The sequence below is a fragment of the Sphaerodactylus townsendi genome, linkage group LG07 (genome assembly GCF_021028975.2).
Source record: "Sphaerodactylus townsendi isolate TG3544 linkage group LG07, MPM_Stown_v2.3, whole genome shotgun sequence".
In the NCBI taxonomy this organism is placed as follows: Eukaryota; Metazoa; Chordata; class Lepidosauria; order Squamata; family Sphaerodactylidae; genus Sphaerodactylus; species Sphaerodactylus townsendi.
The window spans coordinates 32934742-32958860 of NC_059431.1; the positions used below are offsets into that span (position 1 = coordinate 32934742).

The 24119-nt window shown below is 44.5% G+C and overlaps 1 protein-coding gene across 4 annotated transcripts in view; it reads right to left on the reverse strand.

Annotated features, from left to right (window-relative positions):
* The window catches only part of ADAMTS6 (ADAM metallopeptidase with thrombospondin type 1 motif 6), a 163040-nt gene that overhangs the window by 110833 nt on the left and 28088 nt on the right, over positions 1 to 24119 (reverse strand). For 3 of the 4 annotated variants that reach the window (XM_048503480.1, XM_048503477.1, XM_048503478.1), the window contains 4 exons: positions 23811 to 23979; positions 15806 to 16023; positions 12031 to 12114; positions 11358 to 11503 (listed from right to left, as the gene is read on the reverse strand). In XM_048503480.1, coding sequence (XP_048359437.1) covers positions 11358 to 11503; positions 12031 to 12114; positions 15806 to 16023; positions 23811 to 23979 — 617 coding nt within the window. The remainder of the gene's footprint in view (positions 1 to 11357; positions 11504 to 12030; positions 12115 to 15805; positions 16024 to 23810; positions 23980 to 24119) is intronic. The other variant, XM_048503479.1, reaches the window with a different exon arrangement.

Consider the following 24119-nt stretch of genomic DNA (forward strand, 5'->3'; position numbering starts at 1 on the left):
CAAAATTGCCGGTTCGTTTGTGGGGGATTTTGTATTTTCAGTATTTTTTTTGTTTTTTTCTCTTTTTAAATCCACCCCCTTCCTGCCAATGCTTGTTTTCTTTATTTCTTTTAGTCTCTCAATGCCTAATAAAGGTTATTATTATTAAATCTACCCCCTTCGGCATGGATTTAAAGGGAGAATCTGAGGTCCCCAGTTTAAACATTGAAAGTGATGCTGTTTTAGGGTGGGGAAGAATCCACCCCAAAATAGAATCCCTTTCAATGTTGTTTAAACTGGGAACCCCAGATTCTCCCGTTAAGGTGGATTTAAAAGGAGAATCTGGGCTCCCTAGTTTAAACACCATTGAAAATAATGCTGTTTGGGGGTGGATTCCAGCAACACTTGTTTAAACTAGGGAGCCCAGATTCTCCTTTTAAATCCAACTTAAAGGGAGAATCTGGGGTCCCCAGTTTAAAAAACATTGAAAGTGATGCTGTTTTCCCCAATTGGATACAACACCATAAAATGTTTTCATAGCAGTAATAAAACATTTTGAAAGCATTTTGAAAATGTTTTCAAAAAAATATTTCTGTTGTGGCATGGCCTATTGCTGAGTTCAGATTTGTGAGTTGGGGCATGTTCTATATAATGTGATGGTGACTTTGAAATGACCTGGTGGAAAAAAATAATTGTTTGGTCACGGTGGGAGAGGGTGGCCGCCCATGGGGGGGCATCAAACTCAGGTCTTGCCCAGGGCTCCAGTTTGCCTAAGTACACCACTGGTGGTTAGTGTTTGCATAGGATCTGCAAGACCTTGGTTTAGATCCCCATGCTGGCTTGCAAGTTGCTGGGTGACCGTGGGCCAGTCATACATTCTCATTCTAGCCTCCCTCACAGGGTTACTGAGAAGATAAAATGAAAGAGAAAAATTTTATAAGTCACTTTGGCTCCCCAAAGCATGGTATAAAGGAAATTAATATAGTAATACTAACGCTATTATTTTTGCAGGGTAAATTTGTACTATAGAAGCAATGAACATCCTTAAGTTCAAGGTCCAGAGTCTGCTCCATCCTTCACAGCACTTTTTATGGTACATGGGATCAAGTTCAGAAAGTGTTCTGAAACAAGGGCTGGTGAGCACCATCATGGGCCCCAGACAAAGGTTCCTCCCTAATGACCCTCATCTAAACAAAATATCAGCAAAAAAAACTTGGCTTGCTGTTATCCATGAATCTATATTAATAAAAAGTTAGCTGACTGGTATCTATCCATTTGCAGCAGGCATGATTCATCAAAAAATAAAGATAGGAGACTTAAGTTTGGCCACCAGCTTCAGGAACACTTTCTAAACTTGAACAGAATGATTATGGGAGATCCACAGTCAAAAATGAAAGACATCAGAATATCTTGGCTGAGGTTATGTTCAGATAATCCGCTGCGCTATTAGCAGTTGAAGCAAAGGGTCTCTGTGGCAGAAATAACTCACCAGAAAATAATTAGTCTCAAAATTAGTCACCAATCCAGAGCGATTATGGGAGCCGCAGGGCCAAAAATTAAAGGAACTGTAACATCTTGAATTAGGATTTTCACTATAGGCATCATAGGCAACCTCACAAATGGAAGACTTCTCTGTTTGGCATCCATTTACCGTGATATGTTTGCACTCTGCTTAGGTAATTTGCATGAATGTTTTCCATGTCTCTGATGTGCGGAACCTTGATAGATGGTGGGTGTACTTCTGCCTTCTGATAGATGGTAGGTGTACTTTTCAGTACTTTGAAAAGTTTCTTGGCCTTTTGAAACTGTGGAAAGGCTTCTGTTTCCCCCCACCCCACCCCGCCTGTTCACATGGGCCTCAGCTAGGACTGGGACTAGGACTGAGCGACCTCGTACTTCCTCCTTGAATGCCAGAAGCTTTCAGATCTCAATTCCAGTCATTGTTCCTGAATGTTCCTCAATTCCAGTCATTGTTCCTGAATGATCCATCTCCCTCGTGCTGACTTCCCCTGAAAATGTGCTTCCCAGCCCCGCTTGCTGGCATCTGTAGTCTCCAAAGTCAGTGGGGATGGGACGAAACTCACCCCTTGTCAGGTGTTTTACATCCATCCACCACTTCAGTGATTGTCAAAGTGTTAGAGAAATTAGGCTGAATTTGTGTTCCTTGTTGCCTGTTTCTGATATGGCGGAAGCATCCGTTGTAAAGATCGAGAGTGGAATCATGCCTATGGCATTGTCTCAATGGTGGAGACTGATAATCCCAGGAACTATGAGAATGTCATGATGACTGCTGTTTGTTTCCTGTACAGATCTGCAGCTGCTTCCTAGACTTTGATCGGTTTGTCTACTGTTAGAAAGGTCTTCCCCTGGTCCCTGTCTATCCCCCATTCCAAAATGGGTGATGTTCGTGGTTGGAACAAGTTGGCTTTTCTCTTGATTGATGAGGAAACCATCATTGGTAAGTAGATCTATAGTTGTCTGTGTATCCCTTAGTAGAGTTTCCCTTAGTAGAGATAAGCAGCTCTTATCAGTAGGTCATCTAAATAAGGATAGAAATGAATCCCTTTTCTCCTCGCACAGTTACTAGGGCAGTGATGGCAAATCTTTTTAAGACCGAGTGCCCAAATTGCAACCCAAACCCCACTTATTTATCGCAAAGTGCCAACCCAGCAATTTAACCTGAATGCTGAGGTTTTAGTTTAGAAAAAACCGGTTGGCTCCCTCTTCCTCTGCCCCACTGGCTTGAGCAGGGGCCAGCCTGCTCTAGCCTCCAGCAAGTCCTGCGTGCACCACTCTGTGCCTCTCTAGCATCTCTGCCTCCTCTGTGCCCCCCCCTCGGGCAGCAGCCACCCAGAGCACAGGCACCAGGCCCACCAGCCAAGTCCTCCCTGCTCACCGCGGTGCACGCACGTCATGCTCAGTGACCCAGGCCGGCCTAGATGTGTGTGTGGGGGGGGGAATGATTTTCCGCCCCCAACATGACGAACTCTCTGTGTGTGTGCCCACAGAGAGGGCTCCGAGTGCCACCTCTGGCACCCGTGCCATAGGTTCGCCATCACTGTACTAGGGTGACCAAGATCTTGGTAAAAACCCTGGGGGTGGAAGAAAGCCCAAACAGCAGTGCTTTGTACTGTTGATGTTGGTCCAGACAGAAGTACAGATACTTTCTGAATGCTGGATGCATGGGGATGTGGAGGTAAGCTGCTTCATTCTTTTTACTCCTTTTGGTATTGTCTCCATCTTTTGATAGGATTGCCCCCGAATGGAGAGCCACTACCAGGGCATCTATTAATGGCACCTTCAGATCATGCATGGCCTCCTTGGACAATGTAAAAAATCACTTGGCTACTGCCCCTAGAGAATTACTGCTGCCAGGAGTAGATCATTCCTGCTTGACTATCCTGAGCTCTCAGGAAAAGGATACTCTAACAGAGGTTTGGAAGGACTTTTGAAACCACTGGCATCAAGTTTTGCTGCAGATGCAATATTTTCTATGTTCTCTGACTGGTAGTTCAGTGCTGAGACACTTTTTGTAACAGCCTCTGAAAGTGTTCTGGCTGGAACAGTCTGGTTGAAGTATCAGGCTGTTCTGATTTTCCCCCAACTATTCCCTTTCTTTTCTCTCCGATTGAGAAGACAGGTGTTTTCTGGTACCTAGATTCCCCTATGTGCTTGTCCTTTTCACTGTGGCTTTTCTTTGGCTCACCCCCCCCCCTTCCCAAGCTTCTTCTGTTTCACGTGTAGGGGGAGGATGAGAGGCTTGATTCTTCCTCCTCTGAAGCTGAACTTCCCCATCATGATTGTTCTGTTGCACTTATTGTGTATGCGTGGCATCTCTTCACCTTCTGACTGTAAGGAGAACTCTGAAAATGGGCAGGAGGTGGGATAACTGCAAATAACCCACTCCATCCCACTGCTTCTCCCATTGGTACTGTGTGCCAGAAAGGATGCTGGGCTCCCACAGGAACTGCAGTACCATTCTGGGTCCCTTGTACTGCAAACAGGGCAATGGGTTGTTGCCAGAGAAGACCCATTGTAGTTTCATTGTTTAATGTCTTAGAGGTTGAAAGGCATGGGAAGAAAAAAATGCAGGTGCCATGTTGGAGAAGGCTGGGCTTTTTGGCTCCCCCCTCCCCCCGCCATGTGCCCGCCCCACACACACACATAGGTATTTGTGGGAAGAAAATGGCCCCAAATTTGATTAAACTGGCCCAAAACCGCCTCTTAGGTTGGCGGAGAGGGGGTCTGATAGGCCAGGTTGCTCACCGCCTTGCACCTCCACCGTTTTGTCTGCCACTGCAAAGGACTTGCATACAAGGTGCGTTCTTACTATGTTAGAGTCCTCTGGTTTTTACAGTGATTCTGGACAGGCTACTGATGGGGCAAGGGTTAACTCCATGGTTCCAGAGAGCCCAGCCCAAGCCAGATTTTGAAAGCTTACTGATGGTCCTGCATGAAGTGCTCAGTCGGCAGGGACATTTCTTTCCAATTTTTAGTCTTTCTTGTTTTTTCAGGCCCTAGAACTTTTTCCCTGTTGCCTTCCATGGTTTTCCAAAGTACATTGTAATTTGATTAGTTTTACTCAAGTTGTCAAGGAGCAAACAGAGAGTGCTCATGAATGTAGCAGCAGGGTTATCCAAACTGGAGAGGACAACCCACAGTTGCCTAAAAGAGCTAGCAAAAAATTGCATAACCCTGCCTGTAGGAACTGGGGGTGTGGCCTAATCAGTCTAGATGACTGGAGCCCCACTGAAGTAGAATATTTAGTCTGGGGAAGAGGAAGCTGAGGGGGAAACATGATTGCTCTATAAATATTTCAAGAGCTGTAAGAGGAGGGCAGGGAGCTGTTCTTGTTGTCCTCTCTTGTCTCCTCACTCCTCAGGAGTTGGTCCACGAGACAGCCTTGCCTTCACCATATACCTCTGGGACCTTATCGTGCCAAGTAAATAGTAGCTGGACTGTAAATTGCCCAGTGCTGATTCTGCTGTTAAGGAAAAGAGAAGGAAAGGATTTATCTTGCTGCAACACATTAACTACTACTTTGCAAGATCTGGCTGGGCAGACAAAACTGTGTAGCTAGGTACAATAAGAGAAAGAGGGAAAGGAGAGACTGCTGGTCACAACAACCTTGTTAGCAGACTGCAGCCTGGCAACTACCATAACAACCATAATCAGAGCTGACATGTCTTGCATAGCTCCAGTGCTGCCTTGATTGATGGGCTTAGCGTGATCTGTTAGGCAAGCGTTTGCTGGAGCCTTGCAAAAAGGTAAGGCTGAAAGCTGATGGAGTAACAGCTTTTTGCTGTGCTCCAATTTCCCAGCACTCCTAGTGGCTACAGTGAAGAACTGCATTTAAAGTAAAATGAAATGAATTCAGCTGAAGCCCTCCAGCTGACTTAGGACCAGAGAATGTTATCCACCCTGTCCCCATCTCCCCCCACCCCCCACTTAGGATCAGAGAATGTTATCCATACACACAGAGCCTATGTTGTAGCTGTAGGGACAATATGTTGTAGGGACAATATGCTTTAATGGAAAATATTTCTGCAACTTGTTAAGCAACTTGAGGGCTCATTGTTATTTTAAAGAACATTGCCAAAATACAGAATGAAGGGCTGAAAGTAGTCTACGGGTATCTAAATCAATGCTATAATGGTTTGCAACTCTATGCCCAATATGTCTAACACTAAAATTGGAAGACACTGGAGAAAGAGAAGAAACTGGAGACAACTTCTGAGCTTCTATATGTTTTAAACCTGTGGTCTTTCTATTCCAACAGTCATTTCATGCTGCCTTTTTCAGCTACGGGGTTGCTATTTAAATCAAAGCTTGGCTACAAGTATGAGCCTTTCTGGCGAGCTTAGCCAGCAGACTTAGCAGCAGAATCAGCACTGGGCAATTTACAGCTACAATTTATTTGGCATGATAAGGTCCCAGAGGTATATGGTGAAGGCAAGGACCCAGGGGCGTAATGTCCATTGGGCAAGGTGGACAGCTGCCCAGGGCATCACCTTGTGGGGGGCACCAAAAATGCAGGGTTCGTTTTGGGGTATTGTTAGTGGTTTTCTGTTTTTGGCCTGCAGGGGGTGCAGTTTTTAGACTAGCAGCACCAAAATTTCAGCGTATCATCAGGAGACTGTCCTTATGCTACCCCCCAAGTTTGATGCAGTTTGGTTCAGGGAGTCCAAAGTTTCCAATAGGAGCTAATAGGAGATGGGGGCTACACCTTTGAGGATCCATAACTTTGGCCTCCCTGAACCAAACTGCACCAAACCTGGGGAGTATCATTAGGGCAGTCTCCTGATGAGATCCTGAAAGTTTTGAGACTATGCCTTCAGAAATGCCCCCCCCCCCCCCGGCGCAGCCTGCAACCCCCATTGACAGCAATTCAGAACAAAGATTCTTGGGCAAATTTCTGGGATGTTCCTGCAGGGGGTCGCATTTTTGGACGTATTGGTACCAAAATTTCAGGGTATCATCTGGAGACTGTCCTGATGGCACCCCTCAATTTTGGTGCAGTTGGTTCAGGGGGCCAAAGTTACGGACCCTCAAAGGGGGTGCCCCATCCCCCATTCTTTCCAATGGGAGCTAAGGAGATGGGGGCCACCCTTTTGAGGGTCCATAACTTTGTCCCTACTAAACCAAACTGCACCAAACTTGGGGGGGTAGCATAAGGACAGTCTCCTGATGATACGCTGAAATTTTGGTGGCGATATGTCTAAAAATGCATCCCCTGCAGGCACCAATGATCTGATGCAAAAATAATTTTTGGCCGTGGTGGGGTGGCCACCCATGGTGGGGGCATCCAACTCAGGTTTTGCCCAGGGCTCTGGTTTGCCTCATTACGTCCCTGCAAGGACCAACCCCTGGTCTTGTGGACCAACCCCTGAGGAGTGAGGAAATCTCAGGGGAAGAGCTAAGCCAGGAGAGTTCATCTGAGCCAGAGCCCCAACAAGGGGTGAATTCAGGGCAGCCAGAGTCCTTGAAGGTAGTCTTCAACAGCACACTAGCCAAAGTTAGAGCAAGGTTCAGAGTATGGAGTGCCTGCAAAAGCAGGCCATTTCCCAGACTCCATGCCAGCTGAGATGCCTCAGGCAATTAGTTCACCTGAACCAGCTGACCAACACCAATAGCGATGAACAATGGTACTGCAAGCAAAAAGGCACTCAGGCGCTGGTTCAAAGGAGGTGCCTACTTCAGTCCACACAGGATGAGGGTTAGTCTTCTGTGAGGACCTGTTACAGGACTGTTTGTGAGACACATTGACCTGGATGCAACTGGGCGATTTAATTGCTTCCTTGCTCCCACTCACCATGCTGAACCCTCTGACGTCTGGACCAAACCTGTTGTACTCTGAACTCATGTGGACTCTTGGCTTGTTGTTCCGGTAACCCGGGTCTGACCTAGGAACTCTTGACTCGGCTTCATGGTTAGTGAACACTGCTGCTGACTTCAAGCTCTTTGATGTTTGATGGACTGCCTCTCACCGGGCAAGACTGCACACTGTAACCTGACACCCCTGGCCTGCAGCCTAATCCAGCACAGACTGAGACTTCCTAGGGGAAGCCAAGACCATTAGGCTCCATTTTTCTAGTTGCTGCAGTGGAAGTACATCTATGATTGTTTTGGGAGAGGAAACTGAAAAGGAACTTGATTGGTTTCTGCCCAGTCACTTCATAAGACCATACACTTCTGGGTGAGGGTCATGGGTGTCTGTCTGACTGGAACACATGGAGAACGCAAGGCAAACAAATGCCAGATGGTGTTGAGTCCACTGATCTCCACTTCCCTTCTTTCCACAGCAGAGGTACCCCACTATCACTCCAGGAAAGGAGAATGAAGAGGGGTCTGCTTCTCTTCTGGCTCTTTTTGTGAACTGTTTAACCTTCAGAATTATGAGTTTGATTAATTACACCATTACTAGTAGCTTTGATATTATCAAAAGGCTTCTATTTTCCATGAGTGGCCTGGCAAATGTTGATATTTTGGAAAACTAATTATTCAAAAATTGATTGCTATTACTATGCTATTTAAGTATTATTGCCTTTTATTTCTGAGGCTGTCAAGGTTTGCCCAACAGAGGATTACTGATGTAGTGCATGCCCTAGTAACATCTGAGGCTGTCGCAGCCAGAACATTAACTGAGGCAGGCTGTAGAGACCAGATCACTTCATCTACAGTGGCTCCCAGTTTTCTACCAGACAGCATTCCATTTATTTCTATTACACTAATTTTCTCAACACTTCCAGGACTCAGAGAACAAGCCTAAGCAGATCTACTAAGATGTATAACTTTGTTTAATAGGCTTCTTCCTTATATCTCCACAAAGGAAAGGGCTAGAGACTTTTTAAAAAATGAAAGCTGAAAATTCAGAGATCATGATATGCCTATTGTTACAACAGTATATTGATATGGTGATATTCTAGTGCCTTTTTTCTAACAAATATAAAAGTGCCTCCCAGTAATGGGGGAAGAAATGGCTGCACAAGGACAGGGGCAGGGAAAATAGCTGCCATTACAGCTGGAAAATACTAATCTTCCTACCCACACAGCACCATCCCAACCAGATGTGTACCTGCCAGAGGAACATATGATGTCACATGTCCCTTGGCACATGCCATCTAGTCATGTGGCGGGGCGCCAGGCACTGGCTGGGTCCTTGTGCCCAACCTCTCCTGTGGCGCAGTGCTTGGCGGCTCCCTCCATGCTTGGGCCGCACTTGCTGTTTTCGGGCCTGGTGGGTCTCAACCCGGCGAGCGTGGCACCAGCACAGAGGGAGTCAACAGGCCCCGGCCGGGTCCTTGCACCTGGCCTCCCCTGTGGCATGGTGCCCAGTAGGCCCGAAGTCAGCGAGCGCAGCCTCAGCATGGAAGGAGCCGCTAGGCGCTGCACCGCAAGAGAGGCTGGGCGCAAGGACCTGGCCAGCGCCCAGCACCACCTGGCAGGCAGGCTGGTGAGGCCGGCCCATGGGCCTTCTGCCTGCCCCCCCCCATGCTTGGCCTGCAGGCTGGCGCCTCTCTGCTAGCAAGAGGGCGAGCGAGCGGGCAAAATGCGATGGCGGCTGCCCCCAGAGTGGGCTCGTGCTCTGTAGCCAGTGAGGCAGGTGCCGTAAGTGGGGCCGGGCAGGGGGGTGGAAAAACCAGGTTTTGCCCCAGGTGCCATGGGGGGGCGGGGGGGGGCGGAAAACTTTGGTCTTGCCCCGGGTGCCATTTTCTGCTGGTATGCCTCTGATCCCAGCTTTACTACAATCTTTCCCAAAACTTTAAAGTAAAGCAGATTTGTGAAAGACTAGAGAAAAACAAGATAAGTTGGTCATGCATAATACACCACAATTCTGTAGGGAAGCAGCAATGGGGGAAAAACATTTTCCAAAGCAGTGGACGTGGGGCAGATCACCTGTTTGGAAGACACCTCAATTTCTACATAAATATCTAAAATATAAACATTTATAACATGCTTTCCTTCAAATTAGTATAAATTGCATTTGCCAAGCCACATGTAAAAAAATTTCCCACAATGAACTGTTATTACAGCCCTGAATTTCTCCCATCAATTGTTTCTTTATTCAACATCATCATGTAGTAACTAATCACATGAACAGATTCCTCATGCCAGTTCATCCTTCTCTAGTTCTCCATCTTCCGTTGTGGAGCCTCAGCAGTCTTAAAAATTCTCACTGGATCTCTCTTTAAATTTTCGGAAGACTTTTCCACTGGGAACTTCTTTGGAAAAGGGTATGTCTCATTGTCATAATGACATCAAGAAGAATTTCCTAAATCAACATTGAAGGGTTGTTCTGGACTCTGATCAAGTCTGATTGAAACACAAGCATGCTTTTAAGCTTTAGTTTTCCAATATCAGATCATCTTCTGATCTGATATTGATACTAACAATATTTTTTAGTCCATTTTGGGTACACAAGTAAGAATATTACTAGGGAATCTTGCATACATTTTATCTTTTTATTAAAACAATTATCTAAATTGTAATGTTAACTTAAAAGAACACCACCCATTCATTTTAGACAAATCATTAAAGGAGAGCAATTAATTGAGCCCATTAATTATTTCTTACCAAAAGTAAGCAGGTTACAGGTAAGGAACGTCTTCTTTGAATTCAGTTTCAATCAATTCAGTTTCCCAAGTTTTTCAAGTCATCTTCCAGCAATAGCTAGATAAGGCTCACATTCTTGGATAACAGACACCTTGTGAGGTAGGTGGGGCTGAGAGAGTTCTGAGAGAACTGCGACTAGCCCAAGGACTCCCAGAAGGCTTCTTGTGGAGTAGCGGGGAAAACAAACATGGTTCACCAAATTAGAATTTGCCACTCATGTGGAGGAGTGGGGAATCAAACCCAGTTCCCCAGATTAGACTCTGCCACTCTTAACCACCACACCATGCTGGCTGAAACAGAAAGGTAGAACAGAAGAGCTCTTTGGAGCTCTTCACTTTCCACTTTTGTTCTCACCATCCTGAACAATTTGGTGTCATCTACACAGCTGGTCACTTTGCTACACATCCATGATTCCGGATCATTTATGAATGAATTAGAGTACTAATCCCAATAACGATCCTAGCAGAACATCGCTGCTTATTTCACTCCATTGCAAGCATTATCCATTTACTCCTGTCTGTTTCTGGTTGTTGAAACAATTTCTAATCTATATCATCCCATGACTGCTTTTCAGTGGCCTTTGGCAAGAAACATGGTCAAGAGCTTTCTCAAATTCCAACTATATCATATCTGTTACCTGTCTAGAAAAATTCCAAAACTGGTAAGACAGACTTTTCCTTTAGAAGCTACACTGATTATTTCCCATTGGGGTCTCAGGTGCTTAACAATTCTATTTTTAATAACAGTTTCCATTTACCTGGAAAAGATGTTAGGTTCACTGGCTTAAAATGTCCTAGATCACTTTGAATTTGACACTACATTTGTTACTATATGGAAGCACGACTGATTTGTGCTAGCTCAGGGTCTATTCTATAATTTATTTTAAAACTTTAGGAAACAGTCAAACTGTATGATAACTGATATTTATTTTTATTTTCGTCTTTTCTATATATTTTAAAATCCACAGTTCAAAAAGCATTATGTACACAGAAAACCACATTTATTCATTTCAAGAATATATGATGACTACATCTAACAAAATTAAAACTGAAAACCATGCAAACATTGGACTTTTGCCACTATTGAATGGAAAGTAGTAGTTTAAACCTACTACACAATGTTTTCTTATAATGTCAAAAGTAAGCAATATTTTTACCCTACGCATTACTAAAAATGCAAACACTTCCATTTTAGAGGTTTTTTGTGAAAGCAAATAAATGAGAAACAGAAAAGAGAAGAAATGAGAGAATTTCAACAAATCATACCTAGTAATAAGGACCGCATTATCATGGTGGGCAATTCCATTTTCTGGAATGGTGTTTCCATCACTTTGGTGAGAGAGAATGGATTTCTGCCACTTACAGAAGCTATCAAGGGACTTGTCTGCATGGTGATTTATCTCCAAGTTTGGCTGCAATACAACATGCATACCAGAAATGTTCCAAACAAATTACTAGGGTCAGCAGTTAAGACTTCTGAAGTCTAAATCTGATCTATAAATAGAGGCAGTGATTTCTAGGAATAATTTCTTCTTGCCAAATTTTTATATCTGATCAATCTGCACTACAGCTTATGTGCAAATGTTTCATCAATTTCACATCAAAACGAATATGATTTTGTCAAAAGTAAAAATTATAGAATAGTTTCAAGCATTACCTTTTCCTCTGTACACACAGATATCTCTGTGTAGGGGAAAAGCACAGCAGCCCTTAAAGTTTCAAAATACAGAAACAACTTTCTAGAATTTAAGTCTCCCAAATATGTAATTTTCACCAAATGCAAGTGAAATGTTGAACATTTTAAATGAATATCTATGCTCCTCTAATTTTAAATCATAGGTTTCTGCAGATTAATTTTAATGTTAATTACTATTTTTCTAAACAATATTGAGGTGCATTTTGTGATAAATTAATGGGGCTTATAGCAACTCATTCTTACCTGGTCTTCTGTGAGAACAATTAATCGAGTCACTATAATATTCACAACGTTTCCTAGGCTGGAATCCCGATAAAGTTTGGCAACCTGACCTCCAGAAAATAAGAAAAGACACAAAGTCAGACAAAAACATATGAAAATACAAAAACTTGAAAATAATGTTATCAAGCAGTAAGTTATCATTCAGTGCAGAATATTAGTTACACCAGGTAAAGATCTTCCTGGTTTAAAGTCAGGTTAAAAAAAGGAAGAAACGTTTTTTCCCAGCCATCACCAATCTAAATATCACAGCCATTCCCATTCTGAAAGCTTGTAGGTAAATCCTTCTAAATATGGTGTGAAAGTGGGACAAATATATACCATCCCGTAAGGCACCTAATGGAACAAGTCATGTCATCCACTGCCAGACATTATGAGTAGTTGCACAACTACCATAGGGGGGTGCCCCGCCCCGGGCACGTGCCATTGGCATCACATGGGGTGGAAAATCGTCCCCCAAACCCCTCCCCCTTGCCCCACCCATCCCCCAGGCCCAGCAGAAGCCGGGAGCAGCCTGGCAGAGCCAGCCAAGCTGCTTTTTCAGCCGACTGCTCTTTGCAGCCGACTGAACAAAGGTAAGTGGGGGGCGGGGCGGCAGGGCCCACACATCCCTCCCCCTTCCCCTCCAGGCCCTGCAGAAGTCTGGAGCAGCCTGGCAGGTCCAGCCAGGCTGCTTTTTCAGCCAGCTACTCTTTGCAGCCTGCTGAACTAAGGTAACTGGGGGCAGGGGGGGCAGGGACCCACAGGGGGTGGGGCCAGGGCATCATTTTCCCCTGGGCACCATTTGCCCTCCCTACACCACTGATTATGAGTATGTTGTTTTCCCAAAACATAATATCAGTTAAAGTTAAGAGAAGTATTTTACTTTTTTTTCACAAGAATTAATGAAAGACATTTACTGATACAAGGACTAAACATGTCAAATGCCTCTGGTGTCATCAGTCATTAACAACCACGTCAACTTCTGCAGATCCCTACTCTGGGTTCCATTTCCTGGGACCAGTTTTCACTGCAGTGATAATCCTATGTCTGGACTGTATCATTTGAAATTTCAGGGAAGGCTCACATTTCAGTGTTCTTCTATACAATTTTTTTAAAAAACTGTGAATAGAAAACTAGCATCGTTTCCCAGACATCCAGTTTTCCATGTCCAGGAACTTCCTGTATGGAGAATGTGAACTTCCACGGGCAGTCTCAAGTGTTATTGCCCAGTAATATATTTACCAACTCATTGAGAACTAGGCCTCAGGAACACAAAAGTTATTGCTGAGAGACTAGGATGGTATGTTGGAAAAGCAAAGGATGGCATGTCAGTATGTAGAGAAACTGCAGAATATACTGCTGACAGGGATTAATTATCAAGAACGTACCTTTCCAGTCTACACCAGCATGGTTGCTTATTAACTTCCACACTACTAGCTATTACCAATGAAACCCTATGTGGTGTGACACAGATGTATATAAAGGACCACTTGGCCATATGAACCTACTAACAAGGATCTTCGAAAATGCTATTCCGTGTGCTCCCATTATCTGGAGTGAACACTTTCTTTTTAATGGCACCTTGGTTACTGACTATAATTCCTCTACTAACTATAATTCCAGATTTTAATGTGATTTTTTCCTTTCCCTTATGCGCTCCTTAGTACCTACTTTAATAGAGATGTGAAAGTCTAGGGAGCACTAAAAAAACTGAATTTTTTTACTCACTCAAAAAATACAGCATGATAAAGTCTGAAGACTTTCTTTTTTTCTATTTTCAAATGGAAAATTTGGGGAACCTGAAGAGCACTGAGCTCCTACAACACAGTTATTTTTCTTCAGGAATTAATGAAATGTGCTATTATAGCATAGATGCAGCAGTTTGAAGCTTTCTCTAACTGCCTGCACAAAGCTAACTGTTAAAAAATTAATACGTCAAATGATTCAGTTTAATATGTAAAACAAATTATGAATTATATTTGATATTGTTAAAGCAAAGCAGGTTTTAATTTGATAGAAAAAGTAACACTGCATAATTTTCAGTTCTTCCCAAAATTTCTGTTTATCCAAGGGAGTGGTGGAATTAGATCCCTGCAACCATCGTAACTTCAACATTTATGGAAATTTTATGTCTCTGTTTTGGCACTCATTTTTGAATGCCAGGTTATTATACTGTAATTTAACTACTACTCTTATAATGTTTTAACTGACTTAAATGAATTGTTTAGTTTGAGGTATAAGAATTATCTTCCTCCAAAACTAACCACATAATCTGATCTTTCTGCCTTCTTCATCTCTTAGCAGCTTCATAATCACCAGAAAGGTGATGCCAAGGGTCTATAGCCCTCATATAGAAAAGGCTACCTTGGATCAGGGTATCTCCAAGAGTGAGAACTGGGAAAAATCAACCCCATTCCCATTTTCACCTGTGACTCCAAGAAAGAAGGCAGATAAAATCAGATAATATAATTTATAGGATCCAATACTTTTAAGTTGAGAGATGGAATATAAAACTTTTACATAAATAATATATGAATTCCTTAATCTAAGTTAAAAAGAGAAATAAAATCCTATCCTCCACTGTCGCTCAAGCCGAAAGTTGCAGATACACTGGCATACACATATGCTCCTTCCAGTCTACAACAACCTACAATTCCCTTTGCTAAGCCATTTCACCGCTGTACCTATGGTAGATTCAAAGCACAGCTTAAACAGCCCTTATGAATTAGAAGGAGCAGAATCTCCTCAAAAAGTTCTTTGTATTGTTCATCTGCATAGCTTAGGGTTCTTCCTTATCCTTTGCACGGCAGAGCTATCACTCATTGCTATCCTACCATGGAATGTGTGCAGCTACTTTCCATTACTGATAAAAGGAGTATTCCCTTGTGACAGCATTACAAACCCTATGTCCACAATTCTGCAGCATCATAACAAAGCAAAGGTCTAGGGCTCTAGGCAAACTTCACACAAGAGTTGAAAAAACGTTTTAAAATCTTGCAGTTTTCATTTCACGATGCAATCACTATTGGACTACACATAGAACTGAATTAATTAGCTATACTACAGTCTACTAGAAAAGTAATTTTTCAATACACTGAAAGATCACTGAAAGGTATTAAGCCTCTATGTAGAACCTGAATAAGAAAGTATAAACATACAGTTCTAACACTTGCATCTGCTTGTTAAGTTGTTGCCTCTTATTTTCTCTGATGAAGTGACAGCGTTTATCTTAAATGATGTATGTACTAGTTTAACTTCCAAAATTATTTCTGTGATTATAACAAACACCCTTTCTTGCCTTAGTAGACTCATATGTGTTCTGCTATCCTTTCTCAACAAAACTGTTTTATTAAATTAAATATTGTTTTATTTATTAAATGAGAAGCCACTTGTTTTATTGATTAAATGAAACAATCGGCTGGAATTTTCTTGTAAACTAATATCATAATTGTAAACCCATATCAGCCATTTCAAGGAAAAAGTTGGCTGGAAGCAATGTTTTTAGTATAATGTCTGTTCAGAATTTACCATAAAAATTGCAAAAGACTACTAATGAGGACCTTGCTTCTCAGTGACAACCAGTGGATATCATTACCAGGGACAGTACCTCGAATTTGGCATAAACTTTATTAACCACACCTGGAAAATATTTTAGATTAAAAGTAGCTGCAGATAAATTTTTAAGTTTTAAATCTAGCATAATTAGTGCCTACAAGGTAAAGTGAGCTATATTAACATATATATGGATCAAACTTACAATATTCATGACACTCAGAATGTAATGTTCAATATCTTTGCGACCATGGTATCCCACCATCATTTTGTCTGCTACTACCAGCGTCTCCACAAAACGTTCAGTGCTTATTGATCTCTTCTGCCGCTGAGGACTACTTAATGAGTGATTAATTGGACGTAAAGTTGGAAAACCAAAGGTATTGTTCATCCGCAATAGTTTATTGCTTCCTGTGAGGTCTTCTAGGAATCAAATAATTAGTGACATTGCTAAGTTAACATCTTCAAGTACATCTGTTCTATGTTTATATTATCTTTCAGATTGTTAAATGAATGAGCATTTGTTGTACTGCAAGGAGAAATTAAACATCATCTTTTCTTAAACAATATATGCCTTGGATTTTCATCGGAAAACACCCAACAACCTTATTTTACACAAAAAGACTAGCAGTGCAATAGTAAGCAGAGTTACATTCTTCTGTGGTCTTAGGGTGGGTTCAGCAGACTTAGAAGGGCATAACTCAGCTTAGCATCATACAGTGCACGTGGGGCAAAGTTCTCTCATAAGCAATTTTTTATTCACAGCAACAATGGTATGAATCCACACATTGACTTCAGTCACTTTGTTTCATTTTGTGCATGGTTAAACACTTGTATGACAATTCATGTTTTGAAGCCTCACATTTGTAGATATATCTACAGGTTGGATTTAAAAAAAATGAACATACCTCTATCTATTGGATGCACACATGTACCTTATAGGTGATAAAAAAAATAAGACAGTGTGGAGAAAAGGCTACATAAAACGACCCATTGGATACTCACCGTGAAGGGGTCTTCTCCTTGGTGGTTGCAGGCCATCTGGTTGGGTTGTTCACTGCTCTGTGGCGAGTAGGCAGGAAAAGGCTCTTTGGTGACTTCCTGTCAGGTGTCCGTGGTGGTGCCGCCCCAGTATCTGACTAGCCGAGAGTAACAGTACACGGCAAACGTAACAAAAGAACAATATACAACACCACGGCCCAACATACCACGAAGGAAACGAATAATCCTGTTTAAAAGGGGACCAAAGAGCCCAACAAAGAACAGGCTGAACTGTAAACGATAAAAAACTGTAAAGCTGGATATTTAGAACACATTATCGGTCAGCAAAAAAACGGGTGGGCCCAGATGGCCTGCAACCACCAAGGAGAAGACCCCTTCACGGTGAGTATCCAATGGAGTGCGTTCTCCCTGAAGTGGTAGCAGGCCATCTGGTTGGGAACTTCCCAAGCAGTGCCCTGAGAAAAGGGGGGGGGTTCGGTTACTCCCCGATAATGTGCTCTAGAATGGGCTTCCCAAAGGAAGCCTGCATGGCATCAATGGATGCCATTCTATAATGTTTAATGAATGAAGAGGGTAGAACCCAAGTGGCTGCCCTACAAATCTGCTCAAGGGGAATGCGTTTAAGGAGAGCCGCATTGGCGGCCGTGCTCCTGGTGGAATGGGCTGTAACTCCGGTTGGCATGGGGAATCCCCTGGCCTTATGGGCCTCAAGGATGCAGGCCTTAATAGTAGAGAGCTGATAGAGCGCAGCCGCCATAGGATTAAGCCATTATCTGGGGGGCGGGCTGATGTTAACAAGCAGAGCCTCCGATTTGCGGAGTTTGTTTAGTACGTATCAGAAAGGTCTTGAGAGAATGCCTCACATCCAGGTGTGTGGGATTCGGACAAAAAATGTTTGTCAGAACCACCTCCTGCTGCAAATGGAATTTAGATGCCACTTTAGGTCTAAAGCAGGGATCAAGCTTTAACACTAGTTTGTCTGGGGAAAAAGCATAAATTTGGATTAGTTGACATGGCTCTAATCTCTAATACCCTTCTAGCGGAGGTTATGGCTACCAGGAACAAAAGCTTCATCCCTAAGCCATTTTAAATGTATGTAGTAATGAACAAAGTTCAAAGGAGGGGTTTGGTAGGTACGTCCCTAGCACCCAGCATGGAAGACGCCAGATAAGAAGTGATGCTGTACTGGCCGGTTGGGACCTGAGAAACCCCTTTGAGAATTTAAAGGTGTCTGGGTGCCTGGTGATAGAGCATCCCGCCAAATTCGTCCCTGGTAGAACCGTTGCAATGGCAGCTACCTGGCGTAACAGAGGCGGGACTTCTCAACCCTGACTCAAACCCATTCTGCAGGAATTTAATATGTATGGCAGGAAGCTAACTCAGGGGACCCTTCTTTTCTCTGGCACCACACTTTGCTTTATAAGCCTTCCAGGAGGAGTCATAAATTCTGATTGGACTTTTCTTCTAGCAGCTAAAATAGCCTAGCTATGACCCTTTTAGAGACTCAACCCCGTTTTTTTTTCTTAACAGTCTCAGCTCAAGCGCCCGAGGCTGGCTAGTCTAGGCAGGCCAGCCCTGGGCCGGGATGTAGTAGGGGCCTGGGAGAGCAGGAGTCTGGCACGGTTGTGTGGTACAGAACCAGCGGTGGTGTGACAGATAACTGTTTGAGTACTGAGTTACCAGGACTATACTCCTGGAGCCAGTTCGGAGCCCCCAGTATGATTTCCCTCCGTTCGACGACTTGCGTGGTGGAGTAGTCTATGAAAAAAAACTTGGATCGAGGGGAGGAAAAAACATAGAAGGAACACCTGCAGCCAGGGAGCTGAGAGCGCATCGGTCCGTATGCATGTAACCAATGAATGAGTGAGTATCTACCAGTGAAGAATATCGCTGATCTGAGCATTGAAGAGTGATGATGCAAGAGATGCGTCGATCATTCGCCATCCGGATTGGTTCCCTGGATGGTCTGGAAAAGCTGCTGGGTTCAGCTTCCCACTTGGAGCTGGAGAGCGTGGTCGGCTGAGCCAGTCGAAGCTTCCGTGAGTTTAGTGAGAGCCTCCGAAGATGTTATTAATCGCAGGGATGCAAGATTCTGTTTCGCCCATGAGGATCACTGCATGATGCTTCTCTGTGTAAAGAGACAGGCGACCTGGAGCCTCCCCTGATGATTGACATGGCACTTCGCTGAGAGGATGTTGTTGGCGTGAAGCCCTCACGATGCTTCTGCAGAATAAGTTGCTTGAATGATTCCAGGGCCCATCCATATTGCTCTATTGACCTACTAGAATGTTGATCGGAAGCTGCGCCTGCGCTTCGGATCAGGAGCCCTGAAGCCAGGTGGTGGTAGCTCAGTTTGGCACCTAGCTGGACAGACTGGCATCCCTACAAGGATATGGATCTCTGTTCGCGAAGAGAGCGAAACTTACAACCATGTAGGAGGATTGTGGTGGATGGTCCACCATTTTAGACTGAGGCAATGGACTGCTGGGGGGAGGCTCAATGATCGATCTGTGTCTTCAGAATAGATTTGCTTTGCATAAAAGACCATAGAAAAGGGGCTTGTAAGAGGCCTGGCGTGGACTTTTACCAGTACAAAAGGGTACAAATGGGCCCGATGTCTATCGAAAAGTACCCCTAAGTGTTCCATCTATTTGGGAAGGGGCCAAAGGAACTCTTGCTCACGTGATGACAAATCCGAGTAAAGATCCAGTTGGACCGCTTTCCACGTCTCTGACAGCCTGTATTTCCGATCAAAGATCTGATGAGAAGGTCATTTGAGATATCTGAATAGATATGCATCCCTTGACTGCGGAGCAAGAAATGGAGTGCAATCAAGACTTTCGTGAAAACTCAAGGAGAATACTGCCAATCGAAGCCGGCAGAGCTATGTACTGAAAATGGAGTCTGCCTCATCAGCCGGACCGAGGAAGCTGATGATGGAAGCCATGTGTATGGGTACATGGGAGGTATGCCTCCCGTCAGAACCAAGGAGGTGATCATGTCCCCTCTCACTGATGGTGCAACTGTGGATCTGATGGTTTCCATCACGCGGAAACCTGAATTTGCGCCAGATGGCGATTGACAATGCCTTAGCTGAAGATAAGCCCTGGCAAGCGTCCCCATTCTTTTTAGGAACAATTGTATGAAAGGTGGGAGCACCTCCCATCCCCTTACATTTGCGATGTTTTGGTACCCGGTTCTATAGCTCTGATGGTAATTAGATGTTTGACAGCCAGCACTTTAGTCTGGGCCCGAAGCTTCGTCTTCCCTTATAATCCGGGGCTACGAAGAGGAAAGGAACGGCGCCGACTAAGGAACCCCTAGGCGTGAGTCCGCGCCTTGTTGTTATTGTGTATCAAAAGCGTTGGTCGAAATGGGTTGCTTGCTCTAGTTGGAGCTGCGAAAATGCGATGTATGTCTTACAGAAGGGAGCTGACTGAGGCTGCCAGCCTAGCCTGTTTATATTCCCGTGATTGGTGGAAGGGGGGCCCACTTGAAAATGGTTTTGAGGGCAGGAATTTTGCAGAGAAACCTGGCGCCTGTCTCTGGTGGACCGTGGCATAGCTTATGTATGGTCACTTGAGTGCTCCCACCAGGGTCTTATTTAACTCTGACCCAAATAGGGTCCCCTCCCCTCCAAAATCAAAACTAGCCACACGCTGTCTTCAGAATAGGGTGTCCAGCCTGCCAGGGCTTAAGCCAGAGCAATCTACGTGAGACTGATGCCGAAGACCATGGGTCTAGAGGAGACTAGGAGTGCATCTAGAGGTGGCATCAGCTGGAAAGGAGGTAGGCCATGAGCTACCCTCTCCAGTGCCTTAGCCAGCACTGCGGGTGGAATAATGATGCTCAGAAGGCGTTGGAGCCAAAAGAAAAGAAAGGAAGGCTGTGGGGGGCCGGTGTCTGCCGGAACCAGGAATTTTTTTTTTCTGCCACAATGGTGGCACCATCATGAACTCTCGCGGAGACCATGTTCCGCCTATCACGATCCATGGGTCTTTAACCTCACCTTCTCCGTCTCAGGAAAAAGACCCCCACTGGATGCAGTGAGGAGATGGGACCGAAATCCAACTAGAGGGGTTCTAATCATTCTCAAAAAATTAGTCGAGACTAGAGTAAGAGCTCCTTGTAGACCCATCTCTTTTTTCTGGAACTGTGGGCAAAGAAGACTCTGGGGCCAGGGGAAAAAATGGGTAGCCTGATCCCTCCTAAGGAACAGCTGTAGGAGATCCCTTTAGTGCAGCCCTTAGTGGGCTTGGACGTGGCAGGCTCATTGGCATCGCCCGCCTCCTCCAGAGACCACCTCAGTTCCCAAAGCTGACATTGTTTTGGCTAAAAAGTGGATTAATTGTTCCACCTTAAAACTAATCACTGTGGCCGAAATACTGGTCTGCCTGAACTGGTGGTGAGGCTCTCTCCCCTCAGAAAGGCGTCACTGAGTCCAGGTCTACCACCCCTTCACTCAAGGCCACTTGCATCATAATCAAGCAATCTGACTCTCCTGCGGGACCTGGAAGGGGAGCTGGCGTCTGCTTGTCTGAGGGAGGCACGAGCATTTAAATGTCTACTAGCCGACTGGTCCTGGGGCCCTGGTAGTAAGGAGACCAGTTGCTCTTGAGGAGAAGGGTGCTCCAGTCCAGAAGGCAGAGATACTCCCAAAGGCCAGCCTCCCCCATCCATGGAGTACCCGCGCTGACTGACCTGCAGCAAAGAGGTTCCCTCCAAGGCAGCTCCTAACAAGAGCAAGGGGTGGGGAAAAGGCTCGTGAAGCAGCAGACATCCAAAGCCCCTGGCGGAGGCAGGGCGATGCCCTGGGCGCTGCCTGAAGCAGTGCGCCATGACGATCCGTCTCCTGTCCACGTTAGCGGTGCGATCCCGGCCAGCTTCCCCGTCAGCTTATGAAGAAGGCCCTCGAAGATCTGTAGCGTCTTCCAGCGATGCGAGAGCCTGGGAGGCGCGGGCGAACCCGCCGCCCAGCCCCACGGCTGTTGCGCCAGCTCCTGAAGAGTCCCCTCACTATCATGGCGGCTGTGTATGGGAGACTATTTGGGTCAGAGAAGTCTCTCCTCACTATCAGCCCAGCTGACTGTATTGTGGGAAGACTAATGAGGTCAGAGATGATCTGGACCTAGTGGTTTCTACCGCGATCGGTAGAAGGGCTCCCTTGGTGGAGAAAATGGCGCCGACGCCATAGCTCTTCCTTCCTCAAGCCAAGAAAAAGGCGGGAACACAAGGGAAGGAGAGAGCTCAGTCAGCACGCAGACAGAAGGAGTGGAAAAATGATCAAACGTACACTGCACACAAGGGAATCACAAAAAACAACAACACAAGGAAGAAAAGGTAGCTTTGTGAAATCCAGCCTAGGAGCCTGTGGATAGTGCTGCCTACTCTGACCGAGGCAGGAAGATACTGGGGCGGCATCACCACGGACACCTGACAGGAAGTCACCAAAGAGCCTTTTCCTGCCTACTCGCCGCAGAGCAGTGAACAACCCAACCAGATGGCCTGCTACCACCAGGGAGAACAGGAATCTGATCCCATGATTTTAGTCTGAATAAAGAGCTGAACGTATATGCTCTGCAGTACATGAATGGAGTTAATTTAAATCAGTGCATAATTTATAGCTTCCTCAAATTTGCATTCTTAATGCTAATATGACAGTAAGCAGCAAGAATGAGCATGCATCAAGAGAAATTGTACATTCACAATGAAGTTTTTATTAGTTTGTTGTAACAAGGCATTGTCCTCACTTTGAGCACATTGGTATCTCTGTCTTTTTAAACAATAAAAAATTGGTGCTTACATTTTTCAATAAATAAAAAAGCAATAAACAAAATGATTTGAATCTTGTATGATAAATACTCTACTGAGGAATTTCTTATTCAGCTTGCAATATGTTTGAACTCCTATTATTTAATGAAAATGCACATTGGAAAAAAGTTAGCAGAATTCTATGCTATACTTGTAGAGGCAGCACAGTGTAGGTCAGATAAGTCCTACAAACACATATATCCTAGTGCCAGCAGAATGGGACACCTTATCACTTTGTTCTGGTTTTGAGAGCCAGCCTCATTCCCTATACTGCAGCAGCAGCACTACAGCACTATTTCAGCAGGGAATTAATACTCACAAGAGTAGTTCCATCTCCTATATTTGATATTTATTTACTTTTAAAGCTTACATCCCATTAAAACTCTCAACCAAACAGAGGCCCTTTCTGCACAGGCCATAAACGGCGCCCTGGGGACGGCAAAAACGCCGTCCCCAGGGAGCCCGTCCTTGGCTTGGCGGCGCTGCCAAAGCGCTAGCAAGCTGACCTGGCTCCCTCCCCCCCCCTCCTCCAGAGCGATGTCAGGCAGCCTCCAAGAAACCTCCCACTCCTGGAGGGAGGTTTTGGGTACAACAACCCATTCCAGGCGTGGCGGTGCTGACGGCACCACCCGAGAATGCGCTGTTTTCCCCGATCTCTCCTCCCACTCACCCTGCGTCACCCCTCCGTCGCCCTGCACCCAGCCTCCTAAGACCCTCTCCCTCGCTGTCCCTCCGATTTACAGGTCAGAGGGCAGACTGGGCGATAGTGAGGTCTCAGCAGGAGAACGGAGGCTGTGGCTAAATGAGTGGGAGAGGGACGGGAAGAGGCGGCTCCATGCGGAGCCGCCTCTCCTGCGCCAGCCTCTGCGGGGGCCACTCACACGCTTCTGTGTGAACGGCCCCCACCCCTGCACCGGTAGAATTCCTGCCGGTGCAGGGGCGTCCGCATGGCCCGTGCAGAAAGGGCCAGAGTTTTAGAAATCGTGATCACAAAACATAATTAAAACAATCAATAATGATCATCAAAACTAAATAATATCAGCAATAATCTATACTACAAAATGTGAGTATAGGGCGGGATATACATTCACTAAAATAAATAAATTTTAGGAGACATGTGGACAGTTAAATAGATTTGCCTTCTTTAAAGTGTCACAGAAGGCAAGAGACACAAATAGTTGGTGCATTACTCAAGATAACCTCTCAGTCTTTGCTTTTAATTTTTTATCCAAACACAACAACTATTTTAAGGTTCCATGGTACAATTTTTAAAAATTATTTCAACAAACTTGCTGTAATAAATCCAAGATATTTTTTCCATGGAATGAAAATACAAATTGTCTCACTAGTATATTATTTTGAACCAACAAAGATATTATTGGAGTTCTGACATTTACCTGAAACACCACAATGGTTATGATCATAGAAGAGTTGGTGATACATGGCAGACTTTTTGTAAATAACATGAGGATGTCCACTAACATAACTAAAATTATTGGAATTTTCAGTTATATTTTTTAGTGGCTCAATAAAATACTCTTCATCTTCTGTAGCAATAACACCATGCTTTAAAGAAAGAAAAAAGACAAAAGTTACTCAAAGTTTAAATATATAAATGTATTCAAATTTAAATAAGAAATATTTACCTTGTAGGAAAGTTAAGATTTAAAAATAGTTCTTACTGATTGCAGTAAGGTGAAAAAGCA